Source organism: Drosophila grimshawi, unplaced genomic scaffold, assembly GCF_018153295.1.
Source record: "Drosophila grimshawi isolate 15287-2541.00 unplaced genomic scaffold, ASM1815329v1 contig_848, whole genome shotgun sequence".
Taxonomy (NCBI): Eukaryota; Metazoa; Arthropoda; class Insecta; order Diptera; family Drosophilidae; genus Drosophila; species Drosophila grimshawi.
In genome coordinates this window covers 4,289,348-4,309,873 of record NW_025063692.1, presented here as the reverse complement: position 1 = coordinate 4,309,873, position 20,526 = coordinate 4,289,348, and the positions used below count along the sequence as shown (strand labels likewise).

The following is a 20,526-nucleotide window of genomic DNA, read 5'->3' as shown; positions in this document are numbered from 1 at the left end:
GTCGACCCTAACGCACCAGTAGATCCCAACACACCAGTCGACCCTAATGCTCCAGTAGATCCCAACGCACCAGTTGATCCTAATGTACCAGTAGATCCCAACGCTCCAGTCGATCCTAATGCACCAGTAGACCCCAACGCACCAGTCGATCCTAACGCTCCAGTAGATCCCAATGCTCCAGTTGATCCTAATGCACCAGTCGATCCCAACGCACCAGTCGATCCTAATGCACCAGTAGATCCCAACGCACCAGTCGATCCTAATGCACCAGTAGACCCCAACGCACCAGTCGACCCCAACGCACCAGTTGATCCTAATGCACCAGTAGATCCTAATGCACCAGTCGACCCTAACGCACCAGTGGATCCTAACGCACCAGTGGATCCTAACGTACCAGTTGATCCTAATGCACCAGTAGATCCCAACGCACCAGTCGATCCTAATGCACCAGTAGACCCCAACGCACCAGTCGACCCGAACGCTCCAGTAGATCCCAATGCTCCAGTTGATCCTAATGCACCAGTAGATCCCAACGCACCAGTTGATCCTAATGTACCAGTAGATCCCAACGTACCAGTTGATCCTAATGCACCAGTAGATCCCAACGCACCAGTTGATCCAAATGCACCAGTCGACCCTAACGCACCAGTGGATCCTAACGCACCAGTAGATCCTAATGCTCCAGTCGACCCTAACGCACCAGTGGATCCTAGCGCACCAGTAGATCCTAATGCTCCAGTCGACCCTAACGCACCAGTGGATCCTAACGCACCAGTGGATCCTAACGCACCAGTTGATCCTAATGCACCAGTAGATCCCAACGCACCAGTCGACCCGAACGCTCCTGTAGATCCCAACGCACCAGTTGATCCCAACGCACCAGTCGATCCTAATGCGCCAGTAGATCCCAACGCGCCAGTCGACCCCAACGCACCAGTTGATCCTAATGCACCAGTAGATCCTAATGCACCAGTCGACCCTAACGCACCAGTCGATCCTAATGCACCAGTAGACCCCAACGCACCAGTCGATCCTAACGCTCCAGTAGATCCCAATGCTCCAGTTGATCCTAATGCACCAGTCGACCCTAACGCACCAGTGGATCCTAACGCACCAGTGGATCCTAACGCACCAGTTGATCCTAATGCACCAGTAGATCCCAACGCACCAGTTGATCCCAACGCTCCAGTTGATCCTAATGCCCCAGTTGACCCTAACGCGCCAGTCGACCCCAACGCACCAGTAGATCCTAATGCTCCAGTCGACCCTAACGCACCAGTGGATCCTAACGCACCAGTGGATCCTAACGCACCAGTTGATCCGAATGCACCAGTAGATCCCAACGCACCAGTCGACCCGAACGCTCCTGTAGATCCCAACGCACCAGTTGATCCCAACGCACCAGTCGATCCTAATGCGCCAGTAGATCCCAACGCTCCAGTTGATCCTAATGCCCCAGTTGACCCTAACGCGCCAGTCGACCCCAACGCACCAGTTGATCCTAATGCACCAGTAGATCCCAACGCACCAGTCGATCCTAATGCACCAGTAGACCCCAACGCACCAGTCGATCCCAACGCTCCAGTAGATCCCAATGCTCCAGTTGATCCTAATGCACCAGTCGACCCTAACGCACCAGTGGATCCTAACGCACCAGTGGATCCTAACGCACCAGTTGATCCTAATGCACCAGTAGATCCCAACGCACCAGTCGACCCGAACGCTCCTGTAGATCCCAACGCACCAGTAGATCCCAATGCTCCAGTTGATCCTAATGCACCAGTAGATCCCAACGCACCAGTCGATCCTAATGCGCCAGTAGATCCCAACGCACCAGTCGATCCTAATGCACCAGTAGACCCCAACGCACCAGTCGATCCTAACGCTCCAGTAGATCCCAATGCTCCAGTTGATCCTAATGCACCAGTCGATCCCAACGCACCAGTCGATCCTAATGCACCAGTAGATCCCAACGCACCGGTCGATCCTAATGCACCAGTAGACCCCAACGCACCAGTCGACCCCAACGCACCAGTTGATCCTAACGCTCCAGTCGATCCCAATGCTCCAGTTGATCCTAATGCACCAGTCGACCCTAACGCACCAGTGGATCCTAACGCACCAGTTGATCCTAATGCACCAGTAGATCCCAACGCACCAGTTGATCCCAACGCTCCAGTTGATCCTAATGCACCAGTAGATCCTAATGCACCAGTCGACCCTAACGCACCAGTGGATCCTAACGCACCAGTGGATCCTAACGTACCAGTTGATCCTAATGCACCAGTAGATCCCAACGCACCAGTCGATCCTAATGCACCAGTAGACCCCAACGCACCAGTCGACCCTAGTGCTCCAGTAGATCCCAATGCTCCAGTTGATCCTAATGCACCAGTCGATCCCAACGCACCAGTCGATCCTAATGCACCAGTAGATCCCATCGCACCAGTCGATCCTAATGCACCAGTAGACCCCAACGCACCAGTCGACCCTAACGCTCCAGTAGATCCCAATGCTCCAGTTGATCCTAATGCACCAGTAGATCCCAACGCACCAGTTGATCCTAATGTACCAGTAGATCCCAACGTACCAGTTGATCCTAATGCACCAGTAGATCCCAACGCACCAGTTGATCCAAATGCACCAGTTGACCCTAACGCACCAGTTGATCCCAATGCACCAGTAGATCCCAATGCACCAGTTGATCCTAATGTACCAGTTGACCCCAATGCTCCAGTTAATCCTAATGCACCAGTAGATCCCAACGCACCAGTTGATCCTAATGCACCTGTAGATCCAAACGCTCCAGTGGATCCTAATGCACCAGTCGATCCCAATGCACCAGTCGATCCCAATGCACCAGTCGATCCCAACGCACCAGTTGATCCAAGCGGTCCCGGTGGATGGCCATGGCATCCACGGCCAACCAGTCACCCTATTCCACAACATCCAGTGTGGCCACATCGTCCTCATGGTCCAGGTAATAACCACGGCCACCACAGCGGTCATCACAGACCGACAGGAAAGCCTTTCTGGCCCAATTGGCATGATTGGATCACCAGTTGGCGTCCAACTGGAAAGCCCGATCAGCCCACCGTTGCACCCACTGCAGCCCCAACATTATCCCCCACAAAAGCTCCCACAGCTGGCCCAACTGAGTCCAACAACAAGTCGGAAACAAGTGAATCTGTAGAGCAACCGTCTGGTGGAGCCGTCTCCAATGAGAACGCTTCGGTTGAAGAGAGCAACAAAGGTTCCAAAGGCAAGGATAAACCAAAATCTTCTGAGGATCAGTCAAAAGAGCAGGACGAGAAGAAGAAGAAGCCGGACAACAACAAGTCGAAAGACTCTAAGGAGGAAAGCGATAAGAAAAAGTCCAATAGCTCCGATGAGGAGAAAAGCGAGAGGAAGGGTAACAAGGACAGCGATAAGATAAAATCCAGTAGCTCCGATGAGGAGAAAAGCGAGAGGAACGGTAACAAGGACAGCGATAAGAAGAAATCTAATAGCTCCGATGAGGAGAAGAACGAGAAAAAGGTTAACAAGGACAGCGATAAGAAAAAGTCCAATAGCTCCGATGAGGAGAAGAACGAAAAGAAAGACAATGGGAACCACAAAGACAGCAATAAATCAAAGGATTCCAAAGAGGAGAGAGACAGCGAACAGAAAAAGTCCAACGAAGATGAGGATAACGAAGCGCAAAGCTGGAGGGAGAAAATGGAATACGTAAAGAACGTCATCAAAAAGCTGAAGGATGAGGAGGAATGCGATGAGGACGATGTCTATCCAGATGTGCGCGACTGCAAAAAGTATTATCGCTGTGAGGTGAAGAAATCTGGCAAGCATAGGTTCGTCCACCTGCGTTGCGACAGCAAGGAACACTTCGATTATCGCAGCCTGAAATGCGTCTCCCGGAATGACGCCGAGTGTCTGCACAAGTAGAAGGAAGCCACATGCTGGAACATCCCGAACATGCAACAAAACCAAATGCCGAACGAACTAAACGGAAACGATAACTGTAGCATTCGTACAATATAATCTCACAATAAATTCAATGATATTAGCAATGATATATAGTACATATATCTGTACTTACCATTTTTTTTTCTTATTTATTAAAACCATTAAAATTAGTTTTCGAAAAATAAAATATAATTTATATATATGCATTAATCAATAAAGTCCGTTGTTAATTTGCTTTTTGGAAATACTTTCTTCTCTATTGTGTTTACACTAGAGGGTGTTACGATTTTGTCATGGTATGTGTAAGGCAATGAAGAAGACTTTTCCGACCTCACAATATTTATGTATTCTGGATCAGCTTTTCTCTCTCTCTGTCCGACCTTGGTCTTGTTCACTTTCTTTCTTGGTGAGACTTGGCTTCGATTACTTCGGTTACACTGATATCATATAGTTGTGGGTCGTAGGCGTACACGTCAAAAACAAAATGAATAAAATAAATAAATAATACAAATTAAAACTGAAACTTAAATGCGGTCTACAGAAATGTGCCAAAAATAATCTATCTATGATTTTGGACTTGACCAAAATACAAGCAGGAATTTCAACGCCTCATTGACTATTTGACTAGATTTATTTTTGGCTTGCCAACTAATCGAAAGCAGGCTGCTGACAACTTACTAAAGAGTCGTTGGCACTCTTGCACAAAATTTAAATACTCTGTTGATTGAGCCGAAATGCACTTTAACTAATTGCCAACATGGTTTTAAATTTTTATTTATTCTATTTTTTTTTTTGTTTGGCTTAGAACTGGTCACAGCTGGAATCATTAAATACCAATCTCTCTAATTATCAACGCACTTTGGAATAAGCTCCGATAAGTTCGTGAGTTGCGGCAAACTGCTCAAGTTTTTTGTTAGTCGACCATCTTTAAAGCGTTTCACTTACACTTGCAAAGTTTTTCCTATGTAAATATTTAGTGTAGCATAGAAATTTGAAGTGAAACGTAAACACAAGCAAAAAGCGTTAAGGGAAAGTGCATTGGATGACAGGGCACAAGACTCGCACCAGCAGGACATAGTCACAGAGCTGCCAGAGAAAGAGAGAGAGATGATGGTAGGTTGAGGAGGAATGCTGGAGCTGGTTGGGGTAGTGTCACCGAAGCAGAGCAATACACTTAAGTTGATTCGCTGTCATCCATTGCAGCTCATTTATCATTAGATGAAGTCACACGCACATATACACACAGAGGAGTGGTAGTGCACACATAGACAGGGTGCAGGATGCAGGAGCAGGGTGCAGGAGCAGGCTCGGCGACAGTTTCAACGTCGTCTAAGTAGTGTTGCTGAGACGTGGGCGTCACTGTGGGCGCGTTAAGAATAAACATAACAGGACGAGGAACACAAACAGATTCAGAACCAGAACGAGGACCAGGACCAGGACCAGAACGAGGACCAGGACCCCGACCCGTACCCAGAATCCGGGGCATGACCAGGAGACAAAGGCAAAACTAGAATGCGATGCGAACGCCAGCGATGAACGTCGACGAAGTAATTCAATTTTTATCGTGGGTAATTTTGTAACGAGAAACGAAAGAAGCGAATGGCAAATGGTGTTGGCCAGCGGTGTGGATGTGGGTGGGCAGATAGGAAACTGCGGTAGTGGCAGGCCAGTTGGGTGTTGTGGGTGTGTAGTGCTGTTACAATAAATGCTATATAATGGAGCAAGTAGAGCTTTAAGCCAGCTCCTTGTAATTGTGGGCGTTTCCTACACTGTGTTTGTGTATGTATCTGTGTGTGTGCTACTGCCATACGTTGAAAATTCAATTTGCCTGATGACTTGCTGCGGTTTAAATGCCGGCGTTCCACAAAAAGGACGACATCGGCCATTAAACTGTGGCCAACGGTTAAAGGCGATACAAAACGCATGTGGCATCATGTAACCATGCAACCGAGTGGCGAATATAGTGCTCTTCAACTGCAGCTACAACCACCAGCTGCCCGATGACTCTGACCCATGTCCATATTATATACTTATGCATACAACAAAAAAATCAGCAACAAAAATGGAAAGTCAAGCGTACGCAAAAAAAAAGGAAAAAAAGAGAGATAAATAAATAAAAAAAAGGAAAAAAAAGACGAAAAACTTTGTTAACTTCATTTGACAACAGCAGCAGCAAAGAGATGGTGCAGGGGTGCGCGGGGCAGGGGGAAGGGGCAACAACAGGGCACTGATGCGCTGTTCCAGGCCATAGCTCCTCTTCATGTGCGAGCCACTTGTAGTTGCTGGGCCCTACTTGGAGCTGGTCGCTGATTGGATTTCAGGCGCTTGAAAAATCAATTTTTATTTAATTAATGTGCCTCGTTGCATGCCCCAGAAGCACATACACAAACACACACACACACAGTATACAACAAGTGATATATACAATTTGACTGTAGCTTTAATAAATCATTTTGTTTTATAGCTGCTTATAAATAATAACAAAGTACTCTGTGCTCAAAAGGTTTGTTATTAAATATACAACATGTTTCAACGGGGGAAAAGAAAATTGTAATCTGATATTTGAAATATATGCCAAAACGAGGATTATCATACCGGATATTAGATACAGAATTTCAAATAATACACAAGCCGATTTTCCAAACTGTATCCAATAAGAAAAGGCGCTTAAGGCTTGTCCACAAATGTATACGATATGACAGACTGGATCATGCAGCAATATGCTACGCGTTAAACCTCTCATCTTAATATATGTATGTATGTAAGTAAGTAAGTATTTGTTGTATTGAAAACATCTGGCAAACTGATTGCCAATCTGTGATAAGAACTTGAAGCGTCAAAAGGCTCAACCCCAAGCAAATCTCGACATCAATCAGTTGATGCCATCAAACGGTTTATTTTGTTGCCACTTGCAATGCACACAATGACGCCGCAGGGAGTTGTCACAACACTTCACAGAGGTGTTCAGTGGGGGTCGGTGGGTTGGATGGCGGATGTAGCCTGCATAACACCTGCAAATACCGCTACTCATGGCAGCAACAACAGCAGCACCAGTAGAGAAAGGAAAAGAAATCAAATCTTATACTTGTATATTTAATATTCATATTTCAATTGTTTTTTTTCCCAACCATTTCTGGCCTTCCTGCTCCTCCTCCCTGCTATTTTCATCCCATTGCTCTCTCCCTCTCTCTCTTTCTGTCTTGCAGCTACTACTTGAAGCACTGTGTATTCCAGTTGGTAGTCTTTAACCTCGAGCAGCCCTCATTCGGCTTCTGCCATCTGCCCTCTGCCCTTTGCCCGTTTGCTTTGTTTGCTTTGACTTTTGAGCTCTGCGTTTGGCAATGGGATTTTTTGTAGTTGTTGCTGGCGTTACTCTTGCCCTTTATTTATAAAATTTTGATAAAGTTTTGTGTTATTAAAAATGGAATATATTCTCGGGGCGAATACGCAATGGAATATTGATAGCTGGAAAATACCTTCATTTTGTACTATTGAAAATACCATCAAGCAATCTGTGAACGTACAAAAATATTGAAAGGCTGGCAACGAAACACATTTCTATTGAATGGAATTTAGCAATACTGTTTGGGCAAAACTTTTTCATTTTAAGCATTTAAAAACAATCGGAATTGAACTATTTTAAAAATGTTGCTACAAATTGTTCACGGCTTTATTTATTAAGAAATTGCGTATCAAACACAGAAAATCAAAAAGGTGGTCGAAATGCATATTGAGAACTTGGGCGAAAAGCAACTCGAAATGGTGGCCAAAAGGGATATTGAAATGGCCAAACCAAAGAACCCCGGCACCAACACCAAATCCATTTGATGGGAGGCACTCCCAGAAGACCACCGAGAAGAAGACTTCAAAAAGTGGCCATGGTAAGGAAAAATACGATCGAAAATAACGAAGGCAACTGAAGTGATCGGCTCAAAGTGAGAGAGAAGTATCAATTTGTCTAAGATCCTTGGAAATATCAATCCTAGTATCAGCAGCATATTAATGCGTATGTATAATATATATATAAATATATACACATGCATATTGTTTGGCCATGCGAGGCGTCTGTATTCTCAGCGCAAACGTGCCAAAGAAAATTGCCTCCGTGAGGAGAAGAGGAGGTGGTATAATAAATCACTTGAGAGGGGTACTGGAAGGGGGAAGGGTTTATACTGACGGTTGGTGGGAGGAGACAGCGTTGACCCAGTAAGTAAACCCGATAAGACGAGAGAGTTGGCCGGGGTCGAGGGAAAGCAAAAGTTCGCCTTAAGTCAAGTCGAAATGCCTCGTTGCGTAGGTGTCCGAACTGAATGTGAATGAAGATGGGGGGCTGGCAGTGAGAATGGAAAGGAGAAGCGGGATGGGAATGGGAGTGAGCTAGTGGATGTGGCAAGCTGGGCAAAAGTGCACCTTGAGCACGGTAATTGCCTTGGACGGCTCGCTGAAAGCCCAAACAAATTATAAATTGCCGTCAACGACGACGGCGACGGCGAATCCTGAACGCTGAATGCTGAATGGCCATGCCCAGTTCAAAGGCTTAAGAAAGAAAGCAGCGACTGCAACTAAAGAGAGAAAAATTCAAATATAAGAGTGCTATAGCATACGCTAGACCATAAAATACCCTGTACGTAGCTGTAATTTGCCGTAAGTCCTCACATATTTTATTTATTCGTGAGGAAGAAGAGGAATTCGATCAAGTATATACAATAGTAAGACTATATATTAGAGTAAGTATGTTCTTGTTTCTCTCTCAGTGCTTAACCTATATCGAAGAAACTTAAAACGTTTTCATTTGCAAAAACTTCCGATCGGAAAACTTTATCATGTGAGTGCCATAAAAAATAAGACATTACTTATAAAATATGTCTTATATATGTATATTAGGCACGTTACTAGTTGAGACAAGGTAAGTAAAAAATAAAGCAAAGAAAACAAGTCAGAATGATCTAGTTTAGAGATCGATCGGAGATATCCTGATATCAAATCTGTGTTTCTTATTCGATCTTTGTGAAATTTTGTACAGTTGATTAATAATATGTGAATCAACTTAAGTCGCTGTTCGTGAAACTTTGGTAGTTATCGACGAATCGACAACACAGACAGGTGTTTTAACTATCAAGAATATAAAGAATACTTGATGGGGTTACAGTTGCTCTCTTCTGACTGTTACATAATCACGCACAACTTCATTACACCCATTTTCCCATATTGAACGCATTCAGGGTATAAAAGGAAAAGAAAGTTGACGGTTGTGTGCTGTGTGTTATATGTTGGCCCACTTCAACTCGCTCATTACCCCGCCCACTTCAACACGACTCCCCCCACCTCTCCCCCATCACCGCCCACGTCACGGGTAACCCCCCGGGCCCAACTCAACCCGGCTGTCTTATCTGGTCGCTGTTGATCCATCACCTGGATTGCTGCTGCTCGTGCTGGTGTTGCTGCTGCCTGTTGGCTAACTGTTAACTGGTAACTGGCTTTCCCTGTCTGGGCCAACATGAAACATTTTCTGATTGCGTGTGCATTTTTAATGTCGCCTGGCCTTTTGGCCTTTTCAAAAGCTGGCAAAATGTACGCACTTCATTCATCAATGGCGCCGCGGCAGTCCCCGAAAAAATACTGGTTGGCTACCAAGACAAATGATTATGTCTACCAAATGGAACGACGCAGGTTCCAAAGATGCCACCCAGCCAGCCAGTCAGCCAGAAGGTAGACCAATTACTACACTCTGAAAAATATGTATGTGCCTTGAAATAAATTTGCTTTTTTTCCTGAAGACAAGATTTTTGCAATATTCGACATACTTTCCGTTCGTCTATTCAGTCCACTCTCAGTCTTGCAGCTACACACTTGAAACCTGGAATATATATTCGTCTGCATGCTCCAAACTGTTAAAAACTGGAAAATCGATAACGTCGATAAGAACAAATCGATATAATTACATATATCGCACATTTTTAAAGTTCCAAAATATCAAAAGGGGGCCATATCTTCTCCAAAATGATTTTTGCGCTGGAGTATTCAGAGACTAATGGAGAGACTAGAGACGAATATCGATACAAAACGATTTCCGATAACAATAAAATCCAATATGGCCTTCCAATTAATATTTAATATACCCTGACATATGATTGATTGAGTGACAGCTGAGCTGAGGCCAGCTTTTGGTCGAGCTCTCTCGACTCGCGCATTCTTACTCGCTTTTTTTTTTAGTGTGACAGGTAGCTGGTATTCCATTCCTTGGTCTTAGTGTTGGATAGCATTTACTGTTAACCTCCCCCCTCCACCCAGCTTCCCCTTTTGTTGGCCATTTCTGTTTGCTCTCGCTCGCGCAGCCTGGCAGCATTACTTTGATTTTTATAAATTTTATATAACGACACACGCCTTTCTCTGGCTCCCTTGAAGGCGGTACTGCAGAGGGTAATGAGGGGTTCCGAGCTGCTCACTAATGAAATATGAATAATTAATATTGTGTGCGCTTCTTTTTTGCCTGTGTATTTTGTTTTGTTTTGTTTGTTTTATTTTACTTCATTTGGAGTTCATTATTTTTGGCTCGCTGCACTTGCGCCCTTTTGGCCTTCTTCGTTTTGAGTGTTTTGGAATTCGAGTAAGTATCTTTTGCCATCTAACTCATTGTGTGTTTGTGCATGTGGGTGTGGAATGCCATTACAGTTACTGTTTACAGTTATGTAAACAGAGAGCAAAAGCAGCACTTAAGCTAAAACTAAAGTGGCTTATTAATAAGCAAATGAAGCTCTCATTTCAAGCAGAAGCTAACTTTTAGGCATATTGCATATTGCTTTTAGCATCGATCGATAGAAAACAGAGAACAGTTCCTTGCATTTATATATTTAAACAAACAATAATGGCATTCTTGTTACTTGTTATAGGGGACAGCAGGCCCATAAGGGTTCCAAAAGAAATTTAAGATACGATTGCGAAGCATTTAAATTCCCGCCAATCCTGGAAAGAGCTAATGAGATCACAATATATAATAACAGCTGATAGTTGATAGAGAAGCAGTGTTGCATCTAGGATTACCATGAAGGATGGGCAGACCACCTTCAGTTTACTTTCTTGTGAGGCCAATAAAACGTGCCGATAAATCAGGTATCTAAAGCTGTTTACAAGAAATATAACAATATATATTTAGCACATATTTACATAATCCCACTGCTGCTTGCCCCCAGCGCCAACACATGTGTCCCAAACGTGCAATGCACAAAAAAAGAGGAAAAAAAGAAGGGAAACCTGAAATGCAAATTGCAAGTGCAGATGCCAGACATCTGTGGCGTTAATTTGCCAGCAGAGATAAGAAGCAGTCGCCAGTTGCCAGTTGCCAGTCGAAAGCACACAAATAGAAGCAATATGGAATACTGCTGCTAATGCCGACTCCTTGCTGACTCCTGGCAAGAAACAAACAAGTGGGGCAAGAGGCAAGGAGCCGGGGAGCGAATCCTTAACACTTTACTTCCAGGTGAGTACGATACGGTGTTTTTCCCTTTCTTTGCCACTTTTAATGCCACGTTATTTGTGTCGCACAATTTAGCATATAATTATGCACAGGCAAGTGTATATATATATATATATATATATATATCCACATATGTATACAGATATGTAAAGCTATAACAAGTGTTAAACATGAATTTGAATTACAATACCAAACTTGGATATCTATGAATCCTATAAGTCGACAAAAACTTTCTCCCTGACTCTCTCTCTCTCTCTTACTCACTCTCACAGACTTTTTCTCTTTCTCTCTCTCTCTCTTTCAGTTTTTATCTCTGTCTATGTGTGGCCAAATGCATTTTGCTCTTTGAATTTTAATTGCGTCAAAGGCGACAACGACAAAAACAACAACAACCACCACGCTGACCCCGCTTCAAGCCCAACGCTTGACATTTATATACTCTAAGCCCAAGGCGATAAATGAGGAATGCTCGACTTGCAAGCTAACATGGATAGTCTCATTTATAGAGAGAGATATATAAACGAAAAGAGAGTGAGAAAAATGTACATCGAAAATGATATGAAAGATAGAGAGACAGAAACAGAAACAGAGGCAGACAGAGGCAGACCTCAAACCCAATACAAATTGCTAAAAACTGTATAATGAAGTATGGAACATTCAAAAGGAACCATTTCTGACTCCATAAGGTATATATATATTATTGATCAGGAATCAGCCAATTCAAATTTGGAATATTATTTCACGTATACCATACGCAGATCCAGTTCATTTCATTTTTATATTGCAGAAACTACTATCTGCCAACCGACCATGTATTTAACAGCTGGCCTCAGGATATCTCCTAGTCGAGCTCTCTCTCTCTCGACTAGCGCATTTTAACATATTTTCTTTAGCTCAGCATAAAATTATTGCGATAGAAAGCTGAACTCAGCCCTTGGTAACAAAAAAAAAAAAGGCAGCCTGGGACGCAACCCTTGTCCCTTGTTGTCGACAGCGTCCCCTACTCAGTCGTGTCGGCAACATCGACTAATTTCTTACTTTTGTCACTTTGGCGCTGGACTTAGAGACGCCATAAACAGAGAGAGAGAGAGAGAGAGAGAGAAAGGGCATTGGGAAGTGTAGGGGGAGAGGGGTCTGGCTTTCAGGTGTTTGGCATATGGTGGTAACCCTTTTCAAGGACATTTTGTATTCAAATAATGTTTGACGTTTTTGTTGCTGTTACGTCCCTTGCTTTCGCCCCTTGCATTTGCTGGCTACGTGAGCTCTTTTTTTCCTATTATTATTTTGTGCGTCAACTTGGAGCTTGTCAAACATACCCCACACTCCGAGTCTGCCCCAAGAAGCGCACGTGCCATTTAAAATTCTTTAGTATTTGGCATTCGCACGTAATTAGCTGTTAATTTTGGCCGCCGGTTGGCAGTTGGGCCGCAAAATGTTTTCCACTTTCATCTTTCCACTTTGCACTTCAACTTGAACTTGCCGCACGACACTTTACCTTAAATGGCCACTGATAGTGGCCAAAAGAATTTATAAATTCATGATCCAAGCAGATGTCAGACAAATCACGTCAGATAGGGAATATACATATATGCATATATATATATATATATATATCAATATATATTCTGTATCAGAATGAACAGGCGAGGCGATTTATTCAATTTATTTTCTTATTTATCAATTTTTATTATTATTTTTAATCGATTTTCAATTGTATAAAAAAACACACAATTATTAAGAGACAGACCACTTATTTGTATATATAATAGACCCCGACATATTACTAATCAGCCGTAAAAATTGCAATAATATCAGATAAGAAACATAGCTGCTTACCTGCTGGCTACAGAGTATCTGCTAGTCGCGGCAACCTGTGTCGACTCCAGAGCACTCTAGTTTTTTTTTGTCTCAACTAACTAATGCAACTATTTAGATTTGTCTCATGGCTAAAGCTGTATTTTTTGTAATTTGTATTTTCTCCAACTAAGATTTTAAGTGCGTGCTGAGATAACTTTAATGCCACTTGGTCGGGCAGTTAACTCGAGTGGGTAGCATATATTCTTTCTCTCTCCCTCTCTCTTTCTTTCTCGCTCTGTGTCTCAACCCCCCTTCCTCCCTTCGTTCGCGATTGACACTAAATTACTTGACCCGGCCGCACCAACCACAAGCAAAGGTATGGCAACCGTAAACCTTACAGCTAATTATAAATGAAATCGGATATCAAAGACGACTGGAACACGCCTTTGTGCAACACCCGGGCAGCATAACACACACACACACACACACACACACACACACACACACACCAACACACACGAATAGACACAAATAATGACAATTCATTTGAAGCCGCCGCTGGCGAAACAGTCGCCATCAGCCGGTGGAGGTGGAGATGGAGGAGGAGGATGCGGGGGGATGTAGGCGACGTGGCTGGGAGCAAAAAAGTGAACTCCCCGCTGCGGTTCTAAGCAAACAAACAAACAATGGACGACGTCGACGATGACGACGAAGTTGTCCTGCCAGAGGGTTGCCACGGCTACACACAGCTTGCGGACAGGGCGGGGACGTGGGCGGGGGCGGGGGCGGGTGCGAGGGCTGTAGTTTGCGTAGGCGTGGATGTGAACGGTAAACGATGAACGGCAAACGTGGAACGTGGCACGTGAATGTGGCAAAGAGGCAAGAACAAAGTGGAAAATTCATAAAATGTCATTGTCGCTTTATTAAAACACGCCAAAACGCAGGACAAGCGACTCAAACACACACACAAACACACACATATATACATATATATATATATATATATATATATATAGATATGGTTAATAGATGTGTTGGCAAATGGTGTTATGTGCGAGGGGGCGGGATGGGCGGGGTTCAGCTAAATTGTGCACTCGCCAAAAAAAATATGTTGCCATTTTTGGAGTTTGTCTTGCGAAAAAAGCTACAGCCAAAAGTGTTCCACTTGCGACGGTCCGACTGGCAGATACCCTGTATATACACAAATTATAAAGCTCAATGCTTTTAAGTCACAAATCAATTGTTTGTGAGAAAATACAAAAAGCTTACATTTCTACTTACCAGTAACATTTGTATTTATTTTTCTTTATCGAAAGCATTGCTGAAAACACAAATATCAAATCAAGTTTAAACAGTTGTCAATATATGTTTCTTTTAGTTAGTACGATCTGATGTTTTTCTCAGTGTACGCGACGTTGTCTGCCGTTTTTGCCATCGACAGCTGTTGGCGTCATTTACAAAAGCTTTTTGGCCGTTTTATGGGATTTTGCAACAGTTTCATTTTCATTTTGGCCAAAAGAGCGATGCCAGAAACACACTCCAACCGTATGTTGGTCTGCGGAGAGGAGTGGGCGGGCTGTGTGTGGGGATGGGTGTGTTGAAGGGGTGGCTAAAGGGCCTGGCTGCATAATGCCGCCATTAGAAGTTGCCCGTCGAAGCACTTGCTAACGCCAAAAGATGATGAGCAGCAACAACAACAACAACAACAACAGCACACACCATGTGTATAAACACATTATATATATATATATATATATATATATGTGTATGTGTGTATAAGTGTGGGTGTGTGTGTGTCATGTTGCGACAACGATAATAGCTTCAACTCTCGGTGTCTACTTTGTCTGCGTTTTCGTCGTCGTCGTCGCCATCATCATCATCATCGAAATCATCGACATTATCCTTTCACCCATACTTGCACCAATTCTTGTCCCCCATGCTTGGCCCATCCTTGCTCCAATCGTGCTCCAACTCCTTTTGGCTCGTCAGCGTCATATTTGAACTTTTAATATTGACGCCATTTAACACGTTCTGTTAGAAATTTTATAAATGACTCCATCTGTCCGTCTCTCTCATGTGTGTATGTGTGTGTGTGTGTGTGTGTGTGTGTGTGTATGTGTGTGTGTGTGTGTGTATGTGTGTGTGTGTGTGGTGTATGTGTTAGCTGGTGCCACACTCTGTGATTCGCTGCCATAGGCGCCGATTATTTTGTGGCTTTGGTGGCTCGTGCTCAAAAAACTATTAAGTAATTGAATGCATTATGAATGCATTTAAAATCGGATTACACTCAATGATTGAGCCACTTGTCAATTATTCAAACTTTGTCAATTGCAATTGAAAATGGTTTTTATAAGTTTCCCAATAACTGGAAATTTCCAGTCGTGCTGATAGTTCTTATTAGCCTTATTTTCAGTTATTTTTCTTGTAACCGGTTCAAGTGCAGTTCAGTGTTTCACTAAAATATTGAATCTGTGCAAAGGATTAAGTGAAGCTGGTCATAAGTAAAGTATCGGAATAGTTCACAGATCAAGTAAATAACTAGCTCAATATGTAAGTTTAGTTTGTTAACTGAACCGGTTCTGTTGTGCATAAATGTGCATAAATGAAAAGTGAACCGTTCCTCAAATACAAATGGACACATTATGATTGAAAGCATGTGTAAATAGTTAATGTGTGAATGTAATATATATTTGCTTATCGCACTCTTCCATCATAAATAGCCGATGTCAACGCGATAATCAGGAGCGGAGGAGCAGACTCGACTGTCAAGTTTACACTGAGCATCAAGTTGTCATATGTTGCTTGCGGCTTTTAGTGTGGAAATGTTGTTTGTGAATTAACTGGGAGATCAAATCACTTGAACGGCGCCCAACTCAATCACAGACTGCGCCAAGCCAGTTGGGTGTGTGCTTTGGGGCAAGCGGAGCAAGGACAGCATAAAGGATGCCAATGCGAGTATCATATGTCAGCAGTGTCTACCGAGTGTGTGTGTGTGTGTATGTGTGTGTCATACCTTATAAATCGATATGAGTGCCTGTCTACATATCTATATATATATATATATATATATATGTATAGATATATATATATACAGGCACAGTCCTGTTCCCAACTTGGATTTCGACATTTTCTGTTTTGAAAACCGAATACGAATTGAATAATATTGAATTTATTTCATTTACCAAAATATTTTTATGCTCTTTTTTGGGGTGGTATCCAACTGAACCAAACCAGTTTCGGTTCCGGTTCTGGTATGTTAAGTTTTAGAGTTTCGGTAAAGAATTACGGTTCCTTACTGTTACATAATGGTACCAGACAACTAACGGTACCCAAATAAAGTGAGAATTACGGTTACGATGTGCTACTGTGATCCAAGAATAAATCATTTTTCTTAACTGGTTCTTCAAAAATGGTGAATTTCTCCCGAAAACGATTTATTATGTTTTATCGATTAACGGTTCAAATATCAATTATTAAATAAAGCACAAATATTTAAATTATTGAAAGAGTTCACCGAACAATAAACACAGATAATAAATAAATAACGGTTCCGCTTGCTTAATGGACAGTTTTGACATGAATTCGAACTGTTAAAAACGAAATGAATCCGTTCGCAATTTGGAACAGACCCGATAGATATATGTATGTATACATATGTATATATGTAGACATGTATAAATAGCCAGACAGACGATTTTCGATCATTACACACACACACACACACACACACACACACAGAGAGCAGACGTTGCATGTCTCGCTTCGATTTCGGTGGCGGGGGGCAGGCCCAAAGAATCCCTGAATGCAATATGTAGCGAGTGTGTGTGTGTGTGTGTGAGAGGAAGAAGCAAAGCGTCATCTTGTCAAATATTTCGCGCTAAATTAACACGACAGCGCGTCCAAATGGAGCAAGAAGAAGATGAAGGGGAAGAGGAAGAGGAAGAAGATGCCAGCCAGCCAGCCAGGCAGGCAGGCAGGCTGGCAGGCAGACACTCCCAAGGAGACAGAGGGACAGACAGGCATGCCTCAAAGGAGCAATGAAGAAAAAAGTCAAGTGCCCCAGCACACTGCACATGCTACATAACTCAAACAGCAACACAGTTATGCGAGTGTCTATATATATATATGTGTGTGTGTGTGTGTGTATAAGTGCATAATTTGTTGGCTTTGTGCTGGGCCGTGCCGGCAGACAGCTCTCAAAAGAGGACGAGCATGAGGAGATTGCAACAGCTGCCGCCAATGCAAAAGTTAAGCCCAAGCATACCCACAGAGAGACATAGAGAGACAGAGAGAGAGAGAGAGTGAGAGAGATGGAAGAGGAGACATGGCGAGACACGGCATATTATTAAAAACGATAGCAGCAATTTAGGCGCGGGCGTAATTAAAATTAGCCAAGCTAATGATGCATCATAAATGGCATTATCACCAGCAGCAACAGCAGCCAGTAACTCAGCAACGAAAGAGAGAGAGAGAGAGAGGGAGAGTGAGCGAAATAGAGAGCGATGTGGAGAAAGTGTAAGAGAGAGAGAGAGAAAACAAAGAAGTAAATGATGCAAATGATATACAGGAAATAAAACAGAGCAAAATAGCATATAAAAGAAAATAAGTAATGAGGAGTAAACAAAAGAGTGTACATTAAAATAGCTGAAAGAGAAAGAGTGTGCGAGAGAGAGAGATTATAACTTTCAAATAATAGTTTTAAAAATAAAAGAAAACAAAGAAGAAAATTAAGCTTACAGGAAATTCAGATTAACAGAAAGAAGTAAGCCGAAAATAGGATAAGGACAGAAAGAAGAATAAAAGAAAACATTGATGCAAATACAGTAAAGAGTGGATAGAAAATATACAGAGGAAAATCAGATTAATAGAAAACCAGTAAAAGTAGAAGGAAAAAGAATCGATAGTCAGCCTAACAAAGAATTAATATGTATTCGAGTATACAATTGCTCTACTATATGATATCCTGTACTCAAGTCAACATTTATCTAACTGTGATCGTCGAGCAGCGAGTGCTGGCTAATCTAACATTGATAAGATAGTGGAAGAGATTTTAGGACGTGAGATGGACACGAACTTAATCCGATTAGAGTTATCCGAAGCAACTATACTGATTTAGAGTCTAGATGAGTCCAGAATCTGTAGCTAGATGAGATTCTGGACAGGCAAAGATAATTGAAGAGTTTTCAATAAAACTGGCGAAGCTTGTGTTCAGATTTAAAGATAACACTGGATGAATGAGAGCGCAAGATGCTCTCCCTCTCTTTATGTGGCTTACACTATTTCTTATCTTGATTAGCTGCCAAAGACTCGACTTATGCGAAGAAGAAATTCAATGATTTTTTGCATAGCTGAAACAATCCTTTTCCACAAAAGAAAGAAAACAAACGAAGGCAAAAAAAACACTTGACTCAACATTATGACGTCATTGTTGGGGCGCATATGGCGCAAATGATTAAAGTCATCAAAGCCAAAGCCAAAGGCAAAACCGAACCGAAAGCATGGCCAAAGGCAAACGGCAAAGCCAAATGCGCATTAAAAGCCAATAACAACAGCAGTGATGAGCACAAAATTAATTTACAAACATTTGATGGGTTTATTGGAACACAAACACACACACACACACACTGACACACACACTGACACACACACTACATACACTAAACACTTGCTCTTTGCACCACATGGCTGCAAATGTTTGCCCAATAAATGAAAATCGCTAAAATACGTCGAAAGGGGGCTGTGAGTGCTAGGACGTGGGTGAGGGGAGCTAGGGAAGGGGAACGGGGTGGCCGCTGTTCGCCACGAGGGTGTGAAAATGCAACAATAAATGACGAGCGCACTTATTAATTAAGAGTCAGCCCCGGCTTTCAATAGAGTTTTATGTGCGGCTAAAATATATACGCATAAATATATAAATATATATGTATATAAGCCGACCATAAAGTCCTTGAAATCCTTGCTAAAACTACCCAAGAGCTGGCGTAACGACATTTTGTGCCTAGTCAAATCAGAGGCTCATCAAAACTATACCCCTTCCTCACCCGTCTTAGTGCCCGGCCAGCACCCTTAACCATATTCCCGCGTCAAGATTTGATTACTCAAGTTGGGGCGAAAACTATTAAAACAACTTGAAAGTTGGCATTATTTTGGGTTTTTCCACTTTAATTATAATTCATTGAAATGAAAACGCAAAGCGCGCAAATCTTATGAGCCCCAACAACAACAGGGTTGCCAGTGTTGCCAAACACACTCAATTTAATAACTCAGCCAAGTGTGGCAAAAGGCATTAACATTTATATATGTATATTGAATGTTCATCAAATGCAGTTGATATCAAAATTTGTTTATATGGCAGAGAATAAAATATTTATGCTGAGCAAAGGGCAACAAAATTAACATGATCAAACCAATTGGAGAGAGCCCGACTAGCAGCTACCCTATTGCCAGGTGTTAAATAAATACTATTCTGGCAGCGAGTTCTTTGTTTTATATCAAAATATATTTTCATGATATCGAAATCTGTGTTTCTTATCTGACGTTAATTGTTGATCAATAAAAAGTCACAATAAGATATTACTTGGAAGATTATATCTTTACTCAATCGGAAATCGATGCAGTTATTGATGCATGATAAGAGAGCTTATTAATTTGAGAGGAGTATTGGATATCATAGAGGTAAACTTATAGTAGAAGTATCGCAGAAGAGGGACTACTGTACTGTTAAACGTACCCATTGAGTATTTTTCGCAGTTGGTTTCATAAATGCCTTACAGCAATTTTAATGTAGTTCTGATTGTTGGCGTTAATAATGCAGTTTAATCAAGCAAGGATATATACATATATATATGTTTGTGTTACAAAAACACTCGTATGCATACAATTAGGGTTCACAGTTGAATGTAAGACACACCTGCGTTGCCATAATTAAAGTTTTAACAACTATTTCGTAACTGGCTGTGAAATTGAATATTTCCAAGAAATAAAATTATTGCTCTGGTTGAATAAATAATACAGTTGAATATTTATGATAATTAAATCATTAAGTGAAGCATATCAAATTGTTTTGACACAGGCTGACAATTAAATTTCAATTTAAATCGCAACGATGTAAAAATACACCTGCATAATTTGACATATGGGGAAAAAATGCATGTAAATTAAATAAATATTATATTAGAAAAACATTTGTCTTGCTTTCACCTGGTTTCCACAGCAAATAAACGGATCGAAACTTATCTTAAACTATCTCAGTTGGATTAAGAAACAATTCAAGGCAGTCTATAAAGAAATCT

The 20,526-nt window shown here is 42.2% G+C and overlaps 1 protein-coding gene across 1 annotated transcript; it reads left to right on the top strand.

The window, feature by feature from the left end:
- Nucleotides 1–334: 334 nt before the first annotated feature.
- LOC6569180 (sporozoite surface protein 2) lies at nucleotides 335–4,072 on the top strand. The gene is made up of 2 exons (XM_043215984.1): nucleotides 335–414; nucleotides 1,992–4,072. Exons 1-2 carry the CDS (start codon nucleotides 335–337, stop codon nucleotides 3,940–3,942), a joined length of 2,031 nt encoding a protein of 676 aa, XP_043071919.1. The 3' UTR covers nucleotides 3,943–4,072.
- Nucleotides 4,073–20,526: the final 16,454 nt, after the last annotated feature.